The sequence below is a fragment of the Columba livia genome, unplaced genomic scaffold (assembly GCF_036013475.1).
Source record: "Columba livia isolate bColLiv1 breed racing homer unplaced genomic scaffold, bColLiv1.pat.W.v2 Scaffold_140, whole genome shotgun sequence".
Classification (NCBI taxonomy): domain Eukaryota; kingdom Metazoa; phylum Chordata; class Aves; order Columbiformes; family Columbidae; genus Columba; species Columba livia.
The window spans coordinates 909,004-930,429 of NW_027043036.1; the positions used below are offsets into that span (position 1 = coordinate 909,004).

The 21,426-nt window shown below is 50.2% G+C and overlaps 1 protein-coding gene across 1 annotated transcript; it reads right to left on the reverse strand.

Annotated features, from left to right (window-relative positions):
• Positions 1 to 6,779: 6,779 nt before the first annotated feature.
• On the reverse strand, positions 6,780 to 7,712 carry LOC135577802 (olfactory receptor 14J1-like). Its single transcript, XM_065047923.1, has one exon. The coding sequence runs from the start codon at positions 7,710 to 7,712 to the stop codon at positions 6,780 to 6,782; it is 933 nt and encodes a 310-aa protein (XP_064903995.1).
• Between the last annotated feature and the right edge of the window lie 13,714 nt (positions 7,713 to 21,426).

The following is a 21,426-nucleotide window of genomic DNA, read 5'->3' on the forward strand; positions in this document are numbered from 1 at the left end:
TCCAGCGAGGTCCATTGCCATAATTGAAGAGTTGCCTGTAGGGAGTAGGAGAGCAACTGCTGAAAGACTTGACCTGCCTGAAGCTCAAAGCAGAGTGAGAGCTGAGAGGCTCTGAATGAGCCAAGAGTGAGAGGTGAAGAACCTCTGGGGAGCGATGGAAAGTGCAAATGTCCAGACAGGCTTCTGAAGAGATGAGTTCAGACACGGGGAGCTGGGTAAGGACAGGTGGAAACTCCTGGATGTGCAGGGGATTAAATACACGTAGTGATAGACAGAGTTCTGGCACTGCAAGCACAGGGAAAGGCCAACGTTTCATCTCCCACAGTCCGTACACATTCTGAAAATTCATATTTTGGCAGGATAGAAATTCCGCAGATATTTTATTGGAAATATTGAATTATTTCATCTGATGAAAAAAAGAGTTGGGGTTTTTTTGTTCTTTTTGTTGTTGTTGGTTTGGTTTTTAAGTTTTGAGGGGAGTTCTCAAGTTTTCAGGCTGAGCTCCATGGTCTCAATATAAGCACCCAGTGCAAACCTCGAGAAGCCCCGTGTACCTGAGGTGTTTGCCTGGGACTGGCAAGTATCAGACCAGACTGATAGAGCGATGGTGCTTTCATCATTTACAATTAGTATTCAACACTTGTGCATCTAATTAGCTAAGTTTCAGGACTGTAGGTTAAGAGGCAGATATGTGAGGAGCACTTGGAAGATGTGATAGAAGAATATTCCAGTTGATAATAGAGAATCATAGAATTATTTCAGTTGGAAGAGACCCTCAGGAGCATTGAGTCCAACCACAACCTAAATCTAGAACTAAACCGTGTCCCTAAGAACCTCGTCTAAACATCTTATAAACCCCTGCAGGAATGCTGACTCCACCACTGCCCTGAGCTGCCTGTTCCAATGCCTGACAACCCTTTCCAGGAAGAATTTTTTCCTAATATCCAATCTGAACCTTCCCTGGTACAACTTGGGGCCATTTCCTCTTGTCCTATCACTTGCTACTTGGGAGAAGAGACCAACACCCTCCATGCTCCAAGCTCCTTTCAGGCAGTTTGGACAGCGAAAAGGTCTCCCCTCAGCCTCCTGTTCTCCAGACTGAACCCACCAGTTCCCTCACCTGCTCCTCATCACACTTGTGCTCCAGACCCACAGCAGCTCCGTTCCCTCCTCTGCACTCTCTCTAGTGCCTCAATGTCCTTCTTATGATGAAGGGCCCAAAACTGAACACAGGATTCAAGATGCAACCTCATCAGCGCTGAGAACAGTGGTACAATCACGCTAGTCCTGCTGGCCCCACCATTCCTGATAAAAGCCAGGATGCTGGTGGCCCTTTTGGCCATCTGGGCACACACAGGCTCATGTTCAGCTGCTGTCGATCAACACCCCCTGATCCCTTTCCACCAGGCAATTTTCCAGCCACTCTTCCCTGAGCCTGGGGTTGTTGTGACCCAAGTGCAGGACCCGGCACTTGGTCTGGTCAAAACTCATACAAATGGCCTCAGCCCAATGACCCAGCGGGTCCAGATCCCCCTGCATGGCCTTCCCACCCTCCAGCAGATCAACACTCCCACCCAACCTGGTGTCATCTGCAAACTCAATGAGGGTGCACGCGATCCCCTCATCCACATCACTGATAAAGCTTAAATAGAACTGAGTCAAATACTGAGCCCTGGGGACACCACTTGTGACCGGACGCCAACTGGATTTGGTTCTGTTCACCACAATTCTTTTGGTCCAGCCCTCCATAGCACATACACCATCCAGGCCACGAGCTGCAGCTTCTCCAGGAGATGCTGTGGGACACGGTGTCAAAGGCTTTACTGCAGTCTAAGGACACAACACCCACAGCCCGTGTGGCGGATTCACTCCCCACGACAGACTTTCCCTCATCTGCTCAGCCAGTCACCTTGTCACAGAAGGAGATCAGGCTGGTCAAGCAGGACCTGCCTTTCATCCAGCCATGCTGATTGGGCCCGATTGCTCGTCTCGTCTGTGTGACCTCACAGTCCTTTCCCAGCCATGTTCCTGCTGTTGGCCAATCCCCTGCAGAGGCAGAAGTGACCTCACAGTGCCCTCCACAGCCATTGGTTCCTACTGGACTATGAGTTCCTGAGACACAAGTGACCACATGGCATCGTACCCACCATCACCCTTCTTGTGGTCCAGTGTGTGAGCAGATCAAACTAAGCTGCTTTCATAAAATGTATCCAATAGATTTCCTATCAAGGGTTTGAGTGGAGAAACGTTCCTCAGACGAGCTGCTGTATTTACTCTGGGACATTTTATATCTCTGCTTCTGCCTGTGATTTTTTGTTCTCCTTCCTCTGTCTATTCTGATGTTAAAGAGCTCTCCAAGGCAAAGATTCATGGAATCCTACAATAACGCAGGTTAGAAGAGACCCCTGAACACCATCTCTGTCCCACTGACCTTTATGGCACCCCAAGGAACAGCTGATGGCATTTGTGCTCACTTGGGTTCATCTCACCACATGCACACACTGGACATGCACATGATGTGTGTGTTTACAACTCATCTGCACAACGAAAACATGGATGTTTCACCTAGTATTTCATAGAATCAATGAATGTCCTGAGTTGGAAGGACCCACAAGGATCATGGAGTCCAACTCCTGTCCCTGCACAGGACACCCCACAGGTCACCCCGTGTGTCTGAGGACGTTGTCCAGTCTCTTGTTGAAAACCGTCAGGTTGGGGCCGTGACACCTCCCTGGGGAGCCTGTTCAGTGTCCAGCACCTGTGGGGGAAGAATCTTTTCTTCACGTCCAGCTGATCCTTCACTGGCACATCTTCCTGCCATTCACTCGGGTTCCTTTACTGGTCACCACAGAGAAGAGATCAGTATCTTCCCTTCCTTCTCCCCTTGTGAGGAAGCTGTAGCCACCATGAGGTCTCCTTTGAGTCTTTTCTTCAGCTCTGATGCTCAGAAACCCCTTGGTTTGCTTTTGAAGCAGAAAGGAGGAGCCATGACCTGCAGGCAATGGGAAGGGGGATCCTGTCCCTCACACACGGCTCAGGGCTCTTCCTGGGACCGTGGGATGTGGGTGTGCAAGGCCCAGGGAAGGACAACACTGGGACAACAACTTCCAGCTTCCCCATGGGGCTGCAAGGAGGCACCGAGGCCCCAGTGCCATGAGGACAACATGTCTTGTCCTGGGCCTCAGTGGCAGAGACAACTGCCCTGGCCAAGGGGACACAGACCTGGGTTCTGTGGGTCCCTTCCAGCCTTACAGCGCCCTTTGCCATCTCCACCACAGACTGTTCCACACGGTGCTACCCCTGCCCCTCTTTCCCTGCAGGCTGCAGACACCCATCTCGCTTCCCCACCTGCTCTCACCCAGCATTTCTGCACCTTCACTGCTGTGTCTGCACCCTCACTGGCTGCTCTTTGGCACACAAACCATGGGCTGATCCAGCTCCCTCTGGGTCACCTCTTGCCCCACAGCACTGCTCTTACAGTGACATTTTTTCCTCCTGATAACCAGTCTCCACTTCCCCATCTGCACTTGGTGGCTTTGGTTTTTCTCTGCTGCTTTTTCCCACTACTTGAGAAAGCTTCACCACCTCAGAAACTGCCCATCAAGCAGAGATCCCAACCCGTTATTCTTCTAGTCGTCTTGCAGTCGACCAGAGAGAAGTAACCTCACCATGATTTCCTAAATCCCGTGAGTGCTGCTGGCCTTTCAGCTTCTCTGATACACACGACCATGTCCCTGCTGCTGTCCCACCATGTTCTCAGGTGGGATGGATGTGACAACCTGTCTCCAAGATCTCTTCCTGGGTAGGATCTGTCATACTTAGGCTGAGGTTCTTTCCCAACCATGTCCCTGCTGCTGGGTTGTCACCTCCAGAGACAAAACTGGCCTCACTGTCCCCTTCACAGCCACATGATTCTGACTGGATTATGAGTGTCTGAGACACAGCTGACCTCATAATACCATAACTATCCATCACCTTTTTTATGGCCCAGGACCCGATCAGATAAAAGTATACTTGTTTTATCAAATTTATCAAGTATATTCCCTACTAGAGATTTGAGTTGAAAAACACTCTTCAGAGGAACTGCTGTTTTTTTGTTGACAACATTTAGAACTCCTTTTCTGTCTTTTATTCTTTTTATTCTTCCTCTGCCTATTCTACCTTCAAAATCCTCTCCAAGGGAAAGACTCATTGAATCTCAGAATAACTTGAGGTTTGAAGAAAGCCCTTGTCTCACTTGTCTCACTGTCCTGCTCCAGGCAGGGTTAACCAGGCGAGGTTGTTCAAGGGTTCCTCACAACTATGCCTCACCACAGAGAAGCTGAAAGTGCACTCGTCACATCATAGAGAGGGAGAATAAAGACGTTTAACAGTGTTGGTCCAAGTGCTGGTCACTGAGGGATGCTACTAGTAACTGGCGGCACGGAGGGCTTTGTACCGCTGATGACATTTGGCTTGATTGTCCAGCCAACTTCCCACCCAGCTTCCAATTCTCCAGCCCAGAGATCACTGATCTGGTTACTAGGACACCAAGGAACACCATGTCTGTGACCCTGCAAAATTCCGGGTATGGCGGCAGGTTGACCAGCTGTTAATTCTCCTTCATGCTTTTCATGCAGATGGGTTTGATATCTGCCTTTCCAAAGACCTCGGAAACCCTTTTACCACTTTGTCTTGCTTTTGAGAGCACAACCCCGAATCACAGGCAAGGGTGACAGCAGACAGGAGCACTTGCAATGAGCCTGTCCCAGCAGCTGAGATGAATCTCACTGGGCCACTGAGGTTTGTTCCTGGAGTCACACACAGAAATGCCAGGGTTCCATCAGGCATCAATATCTCAGCTGGTCTCAGGGCTCATTATGCACCCAGGAATGCTCAGAGACAGTGTGTCCCTTTTACACACAGAGGCAGGAGTCACATTGTCCCTCTGGCCTCCCGTTGCCACTCCAAAGGGGTGGGAGACACCTCAGCTATGGTGAGTCACCCTGCTCTGCACTAATCTGAGATGTCCCACGTCATGAGGAATGGACAGGGGGAGCTCAATTAAGGAAGCACAACCCAGTGCTGCATTCAGGCAGTTTCCCGTGGGGTGTTACTTCCAACAGGAAGTGACCTCAGGACCTTGTGTGTGCCACAGGTTTTCATGGAACCCCAAGGAACAGTTGATGATGTTTGTGCTCACTCGTGTTCATGTCACACAGTATCACAGTATCACAGTATCACAGTATGTTTGGGATTGGAAGGAACCTCAAAAGATCATCCAGTCCAATCCCCCTGCTGGAGCAGGAACGCCCAGGTGAGGTCGCACAGGAACATGTCCAGGCGGGTTTTGAATGTCTGCAGAGAAGGAGACTCCACAACCCCCCTGGGCAGCCTGGGCCAGGCTCTGGCACCTTTACTGAGAAGAAGTTTCTTCTCAAATTTAAGCGGAACCTCTTGTGTTCCAGCTTGATCCCATTACCCCTTGTCCTATCATTGCTTGCCACCGAGAAGAGCCTGGCTCCATCCTTGTGGCACTCACCCTTTATATATTTATATAACATTAATAAGGTCATCCCTCAGTCTCCTCTTCTCCAAACTAAAGAGCCCCAGCGCCCTCAGCCTTTCTTCATAAGGGAGGTGCTCCACTCCCTTAATCATCTTCGTTGCCCTACTCCAGCAGTTCCCTGTCCTTCTGGAACTGAGGGACCCAGAACTGGACTCAGTATTCCAGATGGGGTCTCACCAGGGCGGAGTAGAGGGGAAGGAGGACCTCTCTCGATCTACTAACCACCCCCCTTGTAATACACCCCAGGATGCCACTGGCCTTCCTGGCCACAAGGGCACAGTGCTGGCTCATGGTCATGTCACCTCACATACATGATGTGCGTGCTCACATCTCATCTGTACAAAGCAAACCCAGACTGCTGAACTACTCATTCATTGTCCATCCATGGAGGGAAGAACAACCTCTGTGGGTGAGAGGCCAGTGCTGGAAATGGTGGTTGTGAGGGGCCAGTCCATGATGATTGACCTGAGGCTCCTTCTATAGGGTGTCCAGTGCACAGGGGCACAGCCCAGCCCCTGCTCTGCTGGTCCTGCAGGTCTCTGGCAGGAGCCTGGCTGTGAGAGGACACTGCTGTGTGCCAGCCCTGCACACACACACTGCTCAGCTGTACAATGGTGTTTCATATATAGGTCACTTTCTTGGGCATGTTCTTGGGAGAATCTCTGTAAGAAGAATTAAACCTTCAGTCCCTGCCCATAGGAGATCACCTTTCTATCTGGAAAGGCTGTTGTGAGTCCAGCTCTGTCACAGCAGTGCCCATTGCCTGTCCCTGCCTGCGCTCACAGCACTGACACACAGCAGGACGGTGACCAAGCTGCCAGAGCACTCAGGCCTTGCACCAACACCAGGGATGAGAAGGAGAGTGTGGGAGTGGAACCAGAACAGCTCTGGAAGAACAAGCGCTGCTGCTCCCTGGCAGGGCTGCCATGATGGACTCTTTTCCCTTCCACCCATCACAGGAACTGTCCCTGTGGCCCCATAAGGACTTGCAGGAAGGATATAGTGAAAAACAAGTCACTAAAGAGCCCTTTACTTTGTTTAGAGGCAAGGAGAGCACGGCTCCTCATTTACACAGCCAACAGTTATAAAAGAAAAGCAGACAGAGAATTAAGAAATGGGATGACAATATTATCACAATAAAAAAACTACCAACAACAACAGAAAATCCAGATGACAGGCTGGGCCTGTAATTAGTTACTCTAAAACTCCTATATAGAAGCAGATGGGCAGTTTATTGCTTCAGGAAATTGTAAGATATGAGTTTCCACAAGGCATCCTTGAGCTCCTGGTTCCTCATGCTGTAGATGAGGGGGTTCACTGCTGGAGGCACCACTGAGTACAGAACAGACACCACCAGGTCCAGGGATGGGGAGGAGATGGAGGGGGGCTTCAGGTAGGCAAACATGGCAGTGCTGACAAACAGGGAGACCACGGCCAGGTGAGGGAGGCAGGTGGAAAAGGCTTTGTGCCGTCCCTGCTCAGAGGGGATCCTCAGCACGGCCCTCAAGATCTGCACATAGGACACCACTATGAACACAAAAGAGCCAAAACCAATTAACAGACTAAATACAAGAAGCCCAAGTTCCCTGAGGTAGGAGTGTGAGCAGGAGAGCTTGAGGATCTGGGGGATTTCACAGAAGAACTGGCCCAGGGCATTGCCCTTGCACAGGGGCAGTGAAAATGTATTGGCCGTGTGCAGCAGAGAATAGAGAAACCCAGTGGCCCAGGCAGCTGCTGCCATGTGGACACAAGCTCTGCTGCCCAGGAGGGTCCCGTAGTGCAAGGGTTTGCAGATGGCAACGTAGCGGTCGTACGACATGATGGTGAGAAGGTAAAACTCTGCACCAAGCAAGAAAAATACAAAGAAGACCTGTGCAGCACATCCTGCATAGGAAATGACCCTGGAATCCCACAGAGAGTTGGCGATGGATTTGGGGACAATGGTGGAGATGGAGCCCAGGTCGAGGAGGGCGAGGTTGAGCAGGAAGAAGTACATGGGGGTGTGGAGGTGCTGGTCCCAGGCTATGGTGGTGATGATGAGGCCGTTGCCCAGGAGGGCAGCCAGGTAGATGCCCAGGAAGAGCCAGAAGTGCAAGAGCTGCAGCTCCCGTGTGTCTGTGAACGGCAGGAGGAGGAACTGGGTGATGGAGCTGCTGTTGGACATTGGCTGCCTGTGGGCATGAGGACCTGTCATAGGAGGAAAAGACAGTGAAAGTTTAGATGAGACTTCTCTGGGAATAATCAAACCCATTTCCCACAGACCCTCCCACCCTGTCACACAAAGAGACACTTTTCTTTTTCCAGGAGAACGTCCTGGCTGAGCCCTCGTCGGTGCTTGATGAGTGTGCAATGAAGAGCAGGGTCTCTGCCCAGGGGCTCCTGAGGAGTCAGCCTGACCCTGTGTGATCGGGTGGGCAGGGGCCAGTCCTGGGGTTCAGCTTTGTCAGCTGGAACCGCTCCTGGTGCAGAAGGGACTGTCAGCATCTGTACCCCCAGGCCTGAGAAACTGAGTTTGAGAGGTTTGCTGTTTCTACAGCTCCTTCTGCCCTCCCACCCTGGGGAGTGTTGTTGGGTGTCAGAAACCCGCAGCATTTCTGCTGCAGTCAGGGAGAACAGAGCGAGTCCTGTGAGACCAGAGGATGCCTGTGGGTCAGTGCAGAGTGAGGGCAGCTGCTCTGTCCCTCTGTCTTGCTCCAGCTGCCCTGGGCTGGCACCTTTCTGAGACGGGGGCTGATCACACTCCCATGTTACCCTGAAAAGCCACCAGGCACTGCTGAGAGCAGAGGGATCCACCTCAGACCATGACAGGTCTCACCCTTCTCTAAGGTCTCAGCACACAACGTTTAGCCCAGGACACAAACAGCTCATTCCCCAGCCCCACAGACTGCATTGCCCACAGCCCACAGGTCAGAGCAAAGCTGGGACACGTGTGCCCATGGACACACCTGCAGGAAAGGACCCACAAGCTCAGGCTGTGACTCTGCAGCTGAAACTGCCATCCCCAGAGAGCCTGACAGCAAGAACAAGATCCCAACAGCAGTGACCCAGAGCAGGGCAGCAAGAAGGAAAATGCGGTGAGGGTGGGTGTGAGAGAGGCCAGGGCAGTGGCAGCCGGGCACGCAGACAGCGTCACCCTTCCCCAGCTGTGCAGCCACCTCCCAGACACCAACACTGCCGGGCAGCTGCTCTCAGCCCCTGTGCTCTGCAGAGGAACTGGAGCTCTGGCTGCACAGGAGCTGCTTCATGCCTTGGAGCCCCCGGCCCTGAGGGCAGAGGCTTTGCTGGGTGGGACAGGAGGCCAGGGGGCTGCTCACAGGAGGGATCTGCACTGCAGGGGATCAATCAGAGATTTCTGTATTCTCGCTCCCACAACAGTTCTGGTTTGAGTTTCTCCTCCTTCCCAGATCACATTGCTGCTTCCCAGAGATTTTCCTCCTGGAAATTATTTCTCTGTCCCATGTCTTTTCCCTGTCAGCGCTCACAGACCCCATCCCAAAGTCTGTGTGCTCACCCTGGCCCTGCAGACACCTGCTTGTTTGCAGGGCACTGCCTGGGAGCATCTTCCTGTTTGCAGGCTTGAAAACAAAGACAGGTGAGACTGATCCTGCTGGGACCACCAAAGGTAATGTTGCATCTGTCTATAAGCAGAGGAGTCACTGGAGGCTCATCAGGAGGCTCCTATCAGACCTTACGGCTGAGTGGTCTCACTGACTTGTTCAAGCACGAGAGCTCCTTCTCCATTTCTCCTCCCAAATTCCCCAAGAGGAACAAATTGAAAACATAGACTCCGGAAAGCTCCTTAGCTTTACTGTAATACCTGCCTTTACCTTCTCTTTCTTTCAAAAAGCCCATTGGAAATATCCTGGGGATGATGTGTCCCTGATCCATGCAGGACCCTCTTGACAGCAGAACAACCCTCTCCAGCCAGGAGCTGCTTCTTCCACCCAGAGCTTCTTCTCTCAGTGTTGTTGGCATCTCCCGGGCAGGCTGAGCGCTGACCCTGGCAGGCGGCAGAGTCCCTGCCCGGCACAGCCCTGGGGTGCAGGGACCCTGCTCTGCAGGACAGCCCTGGGCACCCCTGGATGCACATCCAGCTTCACACTCTGCAGTCATCCCTGGGTGAAGGAAAGAGACATGCCCTGTCCCTCTGAAGGTACAGCAGAGAAGCTCAGCTCTCTATAACGTCTGTTTTTGCTACACTGGAGAAACTGCAAGGATCCTCCTGACAGATGCCATAGGCTGTGGGATGTGCCAGCTTTAGGATCTTTTTAGGAACTGCAGCTGAATTGGGCTATAGCCAGAAACTTACTCTTTTAAGGGCTGTGAAGATTTGTCTCTCAATGAGCTCTCAGCATCCTCCACCCCATGTTGTCTTTAACCTCTCTGTGCCTGGCTCCTGTGCCCTCGGTGCTGCAGGCAGAGCCCTCAGCCCTGCTGCGTGTGCAGAGGAGCTGCTCCTGGGCAGAGCTGTCTCTCTGCAGCGCTGCCGCTGCCATGAGCTCCCTGTGTCCCAGGAGCCCAGCCCAGCTCAGCAGCACAGGAGCAGCCCTTGATGTCCCTTGCTCTGTCCCCTCTGGGCTCCTCCAGGTGTCCCTAGAGCTCTAGGGCATCCTGCTGTGAAACAGTCCTCCAAGCACAGTCATGGTTCATATCAAAACACAACTGAAACTCCAAAAGGAATTGAAGGACACCAAGATAAGCTGTTACTACTTCATTAACAGCTGAAGAAGAATCCTAAATACTGTGAGACTACTACTGAACTTAGTAAGACAAGGTGTAGGTAGACCTGAGATGTCTCCGTGTCTTTGCATCAGTTGTCACCAGCAAAGTCTTCCAGGGCTTTGTGCTTTCAGGCAGGACTCTGGAGGACAACAACTGTGGTGGATGGGGATCAGTCCAGGGGTTTCATGAGCAAACTGCAGCCTTACCAGCCCTTGGGACCAGAGGGTTTGCATCCAAGAGTGCTGGGAGGGTGTTTTTCTCCAGTTGATGCTGATCTGTTATGATCCCAGTAAAAAATCAACTCAGAGTCTGTGAGGTACAGTTTAAAATGCTGTTTATTAGGTCTGGCACTACAAGAGGGGTATCACAGAGCCAATCTGTGTCCCTTTAGATAGTGGGATCCCAGGTGGTGTAGCACTGAACAGGCTTCTGAGCCAAATGCTCTACTATGGTGCCCCAGCTGAGGTACTGTGGTCCAAATGTGCACTTCCAGGAGGTGCCCCATGTCTTGTCAAAGCCCTGATGCTCACCTTGACCTGGTCCTGCCCAGCAAGCAAGAGCTGATCAGGGATGTGATAATCAGTGTCAGCCTTGGCTGTCATAACCAGGACATAGTGGGGTCCCAGGTGCCAAAGGGCAGCGAGTGAGGCCAGCAGCAGAGCACAGACCTGGGACTCCGGAGGAGGAGTCCTTGATGTACTTGGGAGACTCATACAAGCGGTGCCATGGGAAGCATTCATACACGCATCAGCCTTCGCCCCAAGCACTAAACAATTTAAGCCGCACTTTCTATCACCCATACACACATCAACCTTCACCCCAAACACTAACCAAGTTAAGCCGCACTTTCTATCATCCATACACACATCAACCTTCACCCCAAACACTAACCAATTTAAGCCGCACTTTCTATCATCCATACACACATCAACCTTCACCCCAAGCACTAACCAATTTAAGCCGCACTTTCTATCACCCATACACACATCAACCTTCACCCCAAGCACTAACCAATTTAAGCCGCACTTTCTATCATCCATACACACATCAACCTTCGCCCCAAACACTAACCAAGTTAAGCCGCACTTTCTATCATCCATACACACATCAACCTTCACCCCAAACACTAACCAAGTTAAGCCGCACTTTCTATCATCCATACACACATCAACCTTCACCCCAAACACTAACCAATTTAAGCCGCACTTTCTATCATCCATACACACATCAACCTTCGCCCCAAGCGCTAGCCAATTTTAAGCTACACAGACAACCAGTGAGCAACAAACACAAACAAACAGACAAACAAACAAACAAACAAAATGTCCCTGTAGCTTACAGTTAAAGCATGGCACTGAAGATGCCAAGACGGCCCCACACCCACCCAGGGACAAAAGACTTAGTCCTAACCTTACCATTAGTTCTCGCTAGACATATACATGCAAGTATCCGCACCCCACTGTAAATGCCCTTGACTCCTACACCGTAGGCAAAAGGAGCCGGCATCAGGCACGCCCATAGCAGCCCAAGACGCCTTGCTTAGCCACACCCCCACGGGTACTCAGCAGTAATCAACATTAAGCAATAAGTGTAAACTTGACCTAGTTATAGCAACTCAGGGTTGGTAAATCTTGTGCCAGCCACCATGGTCACACAAGAGACCCAAACTAATAGTTTGCGGCGTAAAGAGTGGACTCATGCTTATCACATTAATTAAGGTCAAAACGTAGCTGAGCTGTCGTAAGCTTAAGATACACTTAAAACCGCCCTATAGATGGCCCTAATTCGTATGACTTAATAAACTCCATGAAAGCCAGGGCACAAACTGGGATTAGATACCCCACTATGCCTGGCCCTAAATCTTGATGCTCTATACAACCAAAGCATCCGCCTGAGAACTACGAGCACAAACGCTTAAAACTCTAAGGACTTGGCGGTGCCCCAAACCCACCTAGAGGAGCCTGTTCTATAATCGATAACCCAAGATACACCTGACCACTTCTTGCCAAAAACAGCCCACATACCGCCGTCACCAGCTCACCTCTCTGAGAGTGCCACAGTGAGCACAATCGCCCTAAGCCCGCTAACAAGACAGGCCAAGGTATAGCCTATGAAGTGGAAGAAATGGGCTACATTTTCTAGCTTAGAAAATCTCACAAAAGGGGGCACGAAACAGCCCCTAGAAGGCGGATTTAGCAGTAAAGCGGGATAACATAAGCCCCCTTTAAGCTGGCTCTGAGGCACGTACATACCGCCCGTCACCCTCCTCACAAGCTCTAAACTATCAATAAATAATACGCCCACTTGCTAAAGATGAGGTAAGTCGTAACAAGGTAAGTGTACCAGAAGGTGCACTTAGCACACCAAGACGTAGCTATAATATGAAAGCATTCAGCTTACACCTGAAAGATGCCTGCCACGCATCAGGTCATCTTGAAGCCAACTCTAGCCCAATCCCCCACAACCAGACATGCATAAAAAAATCTACTAAATCTTCAAACTAAAACATTCTTCCAACTCAGTATAGGTGATAGAAAGGTCATTAGGCGCTATAGAGATCTGTACCGTAAGGGAAAGGTGAAATAACAGTGAACAAGCCAAGCAATAAACAGCAAAGATAAACCCTTGTACCTCTTGCATCATGATCTAGCCAGAACAACCAAGCAAAGCGGACTTAAGCTTGCCACCCCAAAACCTAAGCGAGCCACTTGTAAGCAGCTATCTCTGAGCAAACCCGTCTCTGTTGCAAAAGAGTGGGATGACTGGCTAGTAGAGGTGAAAAGCCTATTGAGCTGGGTGATAGCTGGTTACCTGTAAAACGAATCTAAGTTCAACCTTGATATCTCCTCCAGGAACCCTCAGCCACCCCAATGAAGATCATCAAGAGTAATTTAAAGGGGGTACAGCTCCTTTAAAAAAGGGTACAACCTCCCCTAGCGGATAATTAACAACCTTGTACATAACAATTGTGGGCCTTTAAGCAGCCACCAACAAAGAGTGTGTCAAATCTCCATTTCTACAAAAATCCTAAACCCGTATGACTCCCTTCTCACTAACAGGTCAACCTATATCCATAGGAGAGTTAATGCTAAAATGAGTAACTAGGGTAGACCCCCTCTCAAGCGCAAACTTACATCCACGCATTATTAACAGATAACTAATACTCCTACTACAACAAGATTTACATATTTCACTCTCTGTTACCCCGACCCAGGAGCACCTACTAGAAAGATTAAAATCTGTAAAAGGAACTAGGCAAATTTCAAGGCCCGACTGTTTACCAAAAACATAGCCTTCAGCCAAACCAAGTGTTGAAGGTGATGCCTGCCCAGTGACTCGATGTTCAACGGCCGCGGCATCCTAACCGTGCAAAGGTAGCGCAATCAATTGTCCCATAAATCGAGACTTGTATGAATGGCTAAACGAGGTCTTAACTGTCTCTTACAGATAATCAGTGAAACTGGTCTTCCTGTGCAAAAGCAGGAATGAATACATAAGACGAGAAGACCCTGTGGAACTTAAAAACCAGCAGCCACCTTGTAACAAAACTTAACCCACTAGGCTCACCGCTAACAAGATGCTGGCTCGCATTTTTTGGTTGGGGCGACCTTGGAGAAAAACAAACCCTCCAAAAACAAGACACCACCACCTCTTAACTAAGAGCAATGCCTCAATGTACTAACAGTAACCAGACCCAATATAATTGACCAATGGACCAAGCTACCCCAGGGATAACAGCGCAATCTCCTCCAAGAGCCCATATCGACGAGGAGGTTTATGACCTCGATGTTGGATCAGGACATCCTAATGGTGCAGACGCTATTAAGGGTTCGTTTGTTCAAAGATTAATAGTCCTCCGTGATCTGAGTTTGGACCGGAGTAATCCAGGTCGGTTTCTATCTATGTTGAAATTTTCCTAGTATGAAAGGACCAGAAAAGTGAGGCCAATGCTTCAACGCACGCCCCCTCCCTAAGTACTGAACTCAACTAAATTACAAAGAGATCCCACACGACACCCAATCCTAGAAAAAGGTCGCTAGCGTGGCAGAGTTCGGTAAATGCAAAAGGCTTAAGCCCTTTACCCAGAGGTTCAAGTCCTCTCCCTAGCTCACTATCCTCCATGATCATAGCCTACCTTATCAGATCACTATCATATGCAGTACCAAACCTAATCGCCGTAGCGTTCTTAACACTAGTAGAACGGAAAGAACTAAGCTATATACAAGCTCGAAAAGGCCCAAACATTGTAGGGCCTCTCGAACTTCTCCAACCAGTGGCAGATGGTGTTAAACTATTCATTACAGAGCCTATCCGCCCGTCTACCTCCTCTCCAATTCTTTTTATCATAACCCCTATACTAGCCCTCCTCCTAGCCATTACAATTTGAATTCCCCTCCCCCTCTCCCTTACCGAAAGTAACATAGGTCTCCTTGTTTTCTGGAGATCCAGCGTGTTACATCTAGGATCAGATTCACAGATTCATTTCCACCCGCAACTGGGTCAGTTGAGGCAAGGGGGGGTGTTATGAAAATACGATACACCCTCAAAAACCCCACAAAAATCTAAACCAGGCAGGTCTTTCACATCTCAAAATGGACAATTTAACTTGTGAACATTTTGATCATTGTCATGAGTCTGTACAGCTGCTGGAAATGGAAATAGGAATGTCCTTTTGTTTGCTCAGTATGGAAAGCCCCAGGCAACCCTGTGCACAGTCTGCATAAGCAAGTTACCTGACGGAAGTTGCATTATTGGTGGAAGAAGAAATGCTGAAAGGATCTACAGAAGCATGCTTTCGATTGGCAAAGTGTTTGCCAGTGTCTAGGATGAGGCTGATATTATGTAGGGTTTTTCTTGGCTCGAAGACAGAAGAGACTACTCTGTGGAGAGCACCTCTTGCTCGTCAGGATTAGCCCAGGTGCTTTGTCTTGCTTTGTGTCTTATGTTCTCAGGACTCACCTCAAGTGTTTTGATCTATAGAAAGTTCCTAGAGAAAGTGATTTGCTTGCTTGTGAGAGGCACTTATCTCAGCAAGTGCAAATCTCCTCCTCATAGAGGGTGGTGAATCGCGGCTGGGGCGTCTCCTAAACAGAGCAGCTGAGGGGTTGTTGAAGCTCTAAACCAGGCTGCTCAGGGGGAAGTGGGTTAATGTCCTCCTTTGGCCTGGGGAGGGGAAAATAGGTCTATTAAAAGTCAGATCTAGTGCAAGCACAGGGCAGTTTTCATTGGAAAAAAAGGACACTTTGCAGGCAGACACAGCAGAGGGTGTAACCCCAAGTTTTGCGCTATTGCTGAAAATTTTTTCCAGCACCTGATCAGCACATCAAGGTGAGTCCATATCTGTCATTAGTGAATGCACTAAAGGAGGAGCTTAAAAAATCACCACCCTGAAGTTAAAAATAAGACATATAAGAAAGGCAGTTGGTTTTCACTTTCCCACCCACTTGCAAGTTCTCTCGGTGAGCATGGAAGCAACACATTTGTAAGGAAAACAGAGATGCTTAGTTTTGTAATGATACGAACTGGAGGGAAATCACAAGTTATGTCGCGATGCATGATAGTATTGCAAGAACTGACCACACCATCTCAATTTTGGTTAGGAATTAGTCAACTCTGGACATCACTAAGTGAGAATGTAAATTGGGAATCAGTTTGGCAGCAATTTGGGAAGAGGATTTGTAAGGTTCACACTGTTCTCCTGCTTCTGTTCCCACTGCTGGGGGAAAAAATGTCCTTGTTGTCAATAACACTCAATAAATGGCATGTGATAGAAAAATAACCAACAGGATGAGCAGCCGCCCATGTTCTGGTTTTGGAGATTCATCTGCCTGGGGACTTTTAGGACAGTGGAACTGGCTGAGTAGACTGGGTAGGTTCTTACTTTGTTTCTAGGGAGAATTAAGCTAAGTCTAATTGGAGTCACTTTAATCCAGAACGTGAGGGCACAGGTTCACGGTGAGACCAAAGGATGTGAAGACCCTTTGCAGCAGAGGATCTGCCCATGGGCATGTCTTTACTCTTCTGCAGTTAATGAAGCGCTTCCAACACGGCACCACCTTGCATTACCCCAAGTGCTTGAATTAGGGATAATTACCATGTCTGAGCTGTCAGGCAGCCATCTGCCAGCCCACAGAACCTGGTGCCTGAGCCCAGAGGCTATGCCTATGCGTTCAAACCTATGCTTTCAATAGCAGGTGCCCTGGGGTTTAGCTGAGACCTGCTCCCCCGCCTGTTTTCCTACCTGGACATCTAGGAGGTGAGAGAGGCCACATGACAAACACATGGAGCCAGCACCAAAAGGTTGAGATTCTTTAATGGAATAGACGTAGGCTGGCAGGTTCCTGCACCTATGGCAGCACTTTCGCAGAGCAATTCATTACCATCATGTACTAGAGGATTGTTTTTCATAGTTGCTTTTAGTAACTTTAAAGGCAAAGAGAAGAAGTTCCTTTGTATGTGAATAACCTCCTCAGTAATTTCATGCCACCGCCATTCCCAGGTGGTTTCAGCCATGCCCAGTGCATGACCACCAAGAGCAGGGACAGCGCCCTGGGCCTCCTGGGCACAAGGACAGCCTGGGGGCCAGCAGCACCCCGAAGTCCTTCCTCCACAGAGTGCTGGGTGCATGGGCAGTGGGTGGGGTGGGACACTGGGGGCCCATGTCACCTCCATGTCACAATGCGACCACGGGGCAATGCTGATGTCACAATGCCCCGGGGCAGTATAAAAGGGAGCAGCGTCCCGTGTCTGCTGCCAGAGCTGGCCTGGAGGCAGCCTGAAGACATCGGAGAGGAAGTCCTTGAGGAGCCGGTGGAATCCCTTGACAGGGGCTGAAGGAGGAAGAGCTGGACGAGGCAGCTGGAGTTTCTCCGCTGCAAGGCCATCTCCCAGCAGGACAACCTTCCAGGTTCATCTGATGGATGATCATCCTTTTCAGCTGGATAGCAGTAGCCAAATGAAGGGAATGCCTTCTTGAGGAGCACTGCAGAGCTCACCGTCCTGATGGAGTGGGGAGCTAGGGTCAGCAGCTGTAGGAAGTGGAATGCAGAGTGGTTTGAAGGGGGCCCAGTGCTCTCATGGGCACCAGAAGGTACATGCGTCCTTTGCACAAGGTGATGGAGCGAATGGGTAAGCTGGGCAAGGTTATTAGTGTTTGTCATGGATTTCCCCAGCATGCACTGGTAGTGAAAGGAGGGGGAAGGAAAAGAGGGAGAGAGAAGAAGAGGGAGAGGGAGAGAGAGAGGGAAGAGGTGAAGCAAGAGGAGAAGAGAGAGAAGAGAGAAAAGAGTAGAGAGAAGAGAGAAGAGAGGAAGAGAGAAGAGAGAAGAGAGAAGAGAGAAGAGAGAAGAGAGGAAGAGAGAAGAGAGAAGAGAGGAAGAGAGAAGAGAGGAAGAGGAGGAAGAGGAAGAGGAGGAGGAAGAGGAGGAGGAAGAGGAGGAGGAAGAGGAAGAGGAAGAGGAAGAGGAAGAGGAGGAAGAGGAGGAGGAAGAGGAGGAGGAGGAAGAGGAAGAGGAAGAGGAACATCCTTTTCAGCTGAATAGCAGCAGCAAAATGAAGGGAATAACTTCTAGAGGAGCACTGCAGAGCTCACCATCCTGATGGAGTGGGGAGCTAGGGTCAGCAGCTGTAGGAAGTGGAATGCAGAGTGGTTTAAGGGGGCCCGGTGCTCTCCCGGCCACCAGAAGGTAGATGCGTCCTTTGCACAAGGTGATGGAGCGAATGGCTAATCTGGGCAAGGTTACAAGTGTTTGTCAGCAATTTCCTCAGCATGTACTGCTAGTGAAAGGAGGGAGAAGGAAAAGAAGGAGAGAGAAGAGGGAGAGGGAAGAGGTGAAGAAAGCAGGAGAGGAGAGGAGAGGAGAGGAGAGGAGAGGAGAGGAGAGGAGAGGAGAGGAGAGGAGAGGAGAGGAGATAGGAGGAGAGAAGAGAAGAGAAGAGAAGAGAAGAGAAGAGAAGAGAAGAGAAGAGAAGAGAAGAGAAGAGAAGAGAAGAGAAGAGAAGAGAAGAGAAGAGAAGAGAAGAGAAGAGAAGAGAAGAGAGAAGACATCATCATCCTATCATTCTATCCTTCTATTATTCTGTGGTCTTCTGGGAGGCATGACCAGCCTGTGGGCCGAGGAGCCAGGTCTCGCTCAAATGCTCAGGGAACAGCCGATCGCCAGTGTTGGGGTCAGGAAGGAATTTTCCCCTGGGGCAGACTGGCCCTGGTCCCATGGGTTTTTTTTGCCTTCCTCTGCAGCATTGAGCATGACCACCTGTCAGAGCTCCTCTGGGCCCTTTTGGCTCGGTTCATGCCCACTGCTCTTGCCCTCCAAGGCACCACTCGTGCCCTGGCTTTCTCGGGTTCTTTCTCCCAGGGCAAGTTTGCAGCAGGAGCCAGCTCTCCTCCTTCTCCTTCTTCTATTAACATTTGTAATTTTAAAAAAATAAATATAAATATTAAAAAAAAAATAATTCTGTTTTCAGTTGTATCCTTTGTGTACGTGTCCCTGAAACTGTTTTTGGATCTAAAACCTCTCTGGCATTTCAGTCGAACAGTCCCATCTTTATTGGACTCCTTGTGAGCGTACAGAATAGAGCAGCACAGCACAGCACAGCACAGCATGGTTGTGCTCAGTAGCTGTGCCTGGAGCACGATGAGCTCTGAGCCAGGCCTGAGGACTCCATCCAGGAGAGCCGCTCTCTGCAGGGCAGGGCCCAGGCCCGTCCAGGAGATGGGGCAGAGACAGGCACACACACCTACAACATGGCTCAGGCAGGCACCAGAGGTCCCAGGCTGAGCTGAGACACGGCCCCTGGGCCCCTGCAGGAGATGGTCCCCAGGGAGGCCGGTCCCAGCCACTGAGGCCTTTGAGCACCCCAAGACCCTGTAGACACGGATGGCTGGCAGCTTTGGAGACTGAGTCTTGGCCCAGATGGACCTTCTCTCTGATCAGGACTTTTGTTCTCAGATTCTTTTCTTTAGGTACGTTTTTTCCAAAGCAAAGATCTCAGGCATTACTAAAAAGGAGAACAAGGAGAAAAAGAAATCCATGTCACACAGCACACACTATCCCATGTGTGTATGAGTTTTGACGCAAATGTCCAAAATGGCAGTAGCTTCCTTACTCTTTCAGTACTCCAAAGAGTATCTCTTAAAGGCTTTCCAGAAGTTCTGAACCTCTTCCCACCAATCAAGGTAGGCAAATAACTCCGAGAAAGGTGCAAGTCACACAGGAGGTGTGGAAGGTTTACCCTGCGGCTGAAGTGCATTTTGCATCCCCTGTACAGATGGCCAACTGTGGATCTTGGTTTGGGTAGAAAAGGAAACATGACTGCAGTAGCAGCAATGGACTCTTTTTGCTCATTTGGGAAGAGTCATCATTTGCCTGGCTGTGCTTTGGGAATGGATTCAAAGCGAGTCTTATTTCCATGGCGGTCTGTTGGCACTGTCCAGCGCAGCCTATGGCTCTGGTCACACTGGGGATTTTCTCCACGCTGCAGTGGTTGAAACCATCCTGTTATCCCCTCAGAAAAGGCTTTGTGACCCTGGTCCTCCTCGCTGTGGGGCCTCATGGACATCAGCTCTGGTGCAGAGAGGGGACAGCTACCAGGGCTCTTCTCTTGGTTGCAGGGCTGGTTTCTGCCATGACTGGAGAGAAGAGCAGGAGCTTTGTCCTGGAGAGCCAAAGGGCAGAGAAGGCACCAGGGACAGCCAGCAGCTGTGCCCAGCACGTGGACACCAAGGGCAGGGACAGCCCCCTGGAACTCCTGGGCACCGGCACTGCCTTGGGACCAGCACCCCAAAGGCTTCCTGCAAAGGGTGCTGGGTGGGGCTGTGGTGGGGGGGCTTTGCAGCTTCCCCCTGCTAGGGAAAGTAGGAGAAAGGGAAGAAGGGAAGTGAGGTATAGTTCAGCTGTAAGGGACCTAGAATGACCATCTAGTCCCACTCCATGACCAATTCAAGGCTGATCTAAAGTTAAAACAGGGTAGTAAGTGCATTGGCCAAATGCCTCTTGAATGCTGAGGCTTGGGGCATCAACCAGCTATCACAGAATCACAGAATGGTTGGGCTTGAAAGGGACCTCTGGAGATCATCTAGCCCAGCCCACCTGCTAAAGCAGGTTCGCCCAGAGCAGATGGCACAGGAAGGTGTCCAGGCGGGTTTTGAATGTCTCCAGAGGAGGACACTCCACAACCTCTCTGGACAGCCTGTTCCAGTGATCAGGCACCCTCACAGTAAAGAGGTTTTTCCTCATATTCAGATGGGACCTCTTATGCTGTGCCCGTTGCCCCTCATCCTATCGTTCAGAAGGCTGTTCCAGTATTTGACCACACTCTCAGTAGAGGGTCAAGTCTGAACTTCCTCTGACCCAGGTTTGCACCATTCACACATGTCTTGTCACTGGATACCAGGGACAAGAGACCAGCACTTCCCTATACACGTCCCTCCTCGGGAACTTTTAGAGGGCAATGAGTTTGCTCATCAGCTTCCTTCTCTCCAAACCTGAGAAATCCAGATTGCTCAGCCACTCCTCAGAGGACATGCCTTCCGGTCGGTCACCAGCTTTGTTGCTCTCTGGACACATTGGAATACTTCAACATCCTTGTCAAATCGTGGGGCCCAGAACTGCACACAGCACTCAAGGTGAGGCCACAGCAACTCTGAATACAGCAGGATAATCACCTCCTTTGAGCGGTTGGTTCTGCTCTGTCTGATGTACCCCAGGATGGGATTTGCACTCTTGGCTGCCAGGGCACACACTGCTGACTCTTGTTGAGCCTCCTGTCAACCAGCGCCCCAAGGCTCCTTTCGGCAGGGCTGCTCTCCAGCCAATCCTCTCCCCATTTAGTCTTGTGCTTGGCATTACTTTATCCCAGGTGCAGAATCCGGCATGTGGACTTGTTAGATTTTATGCCGTTGATCATTGCCTAATGCTCCAATCTATCTAGATCATTCTGCAAGGCTCCTTGTCCCTCGGGATAGTCATCAGCACCTCCGAGGATGGTATGATCAGAAAATTTGCTACTGGTGCATTAAATTCCTGCATCCAGATTATTGATAAAAATATTGGACAGACCTGGCCCTACGACTGAGTCCTAAGGAACATCACTGGTGGTTTCCGTGAAGAATTTATTCCTCATATCCAATCTAAACCTCTCCGTGTGCAACTTGA

Coding starts and splice junctions, on each gene's coding strand:
- LOC135577802 (XM_065047923.1), bottom strand. CDS start 7,712: ATGTCCAACAGCAGCTCCATCACCCAGTTCCTCCTCCTGCCGTTCACA.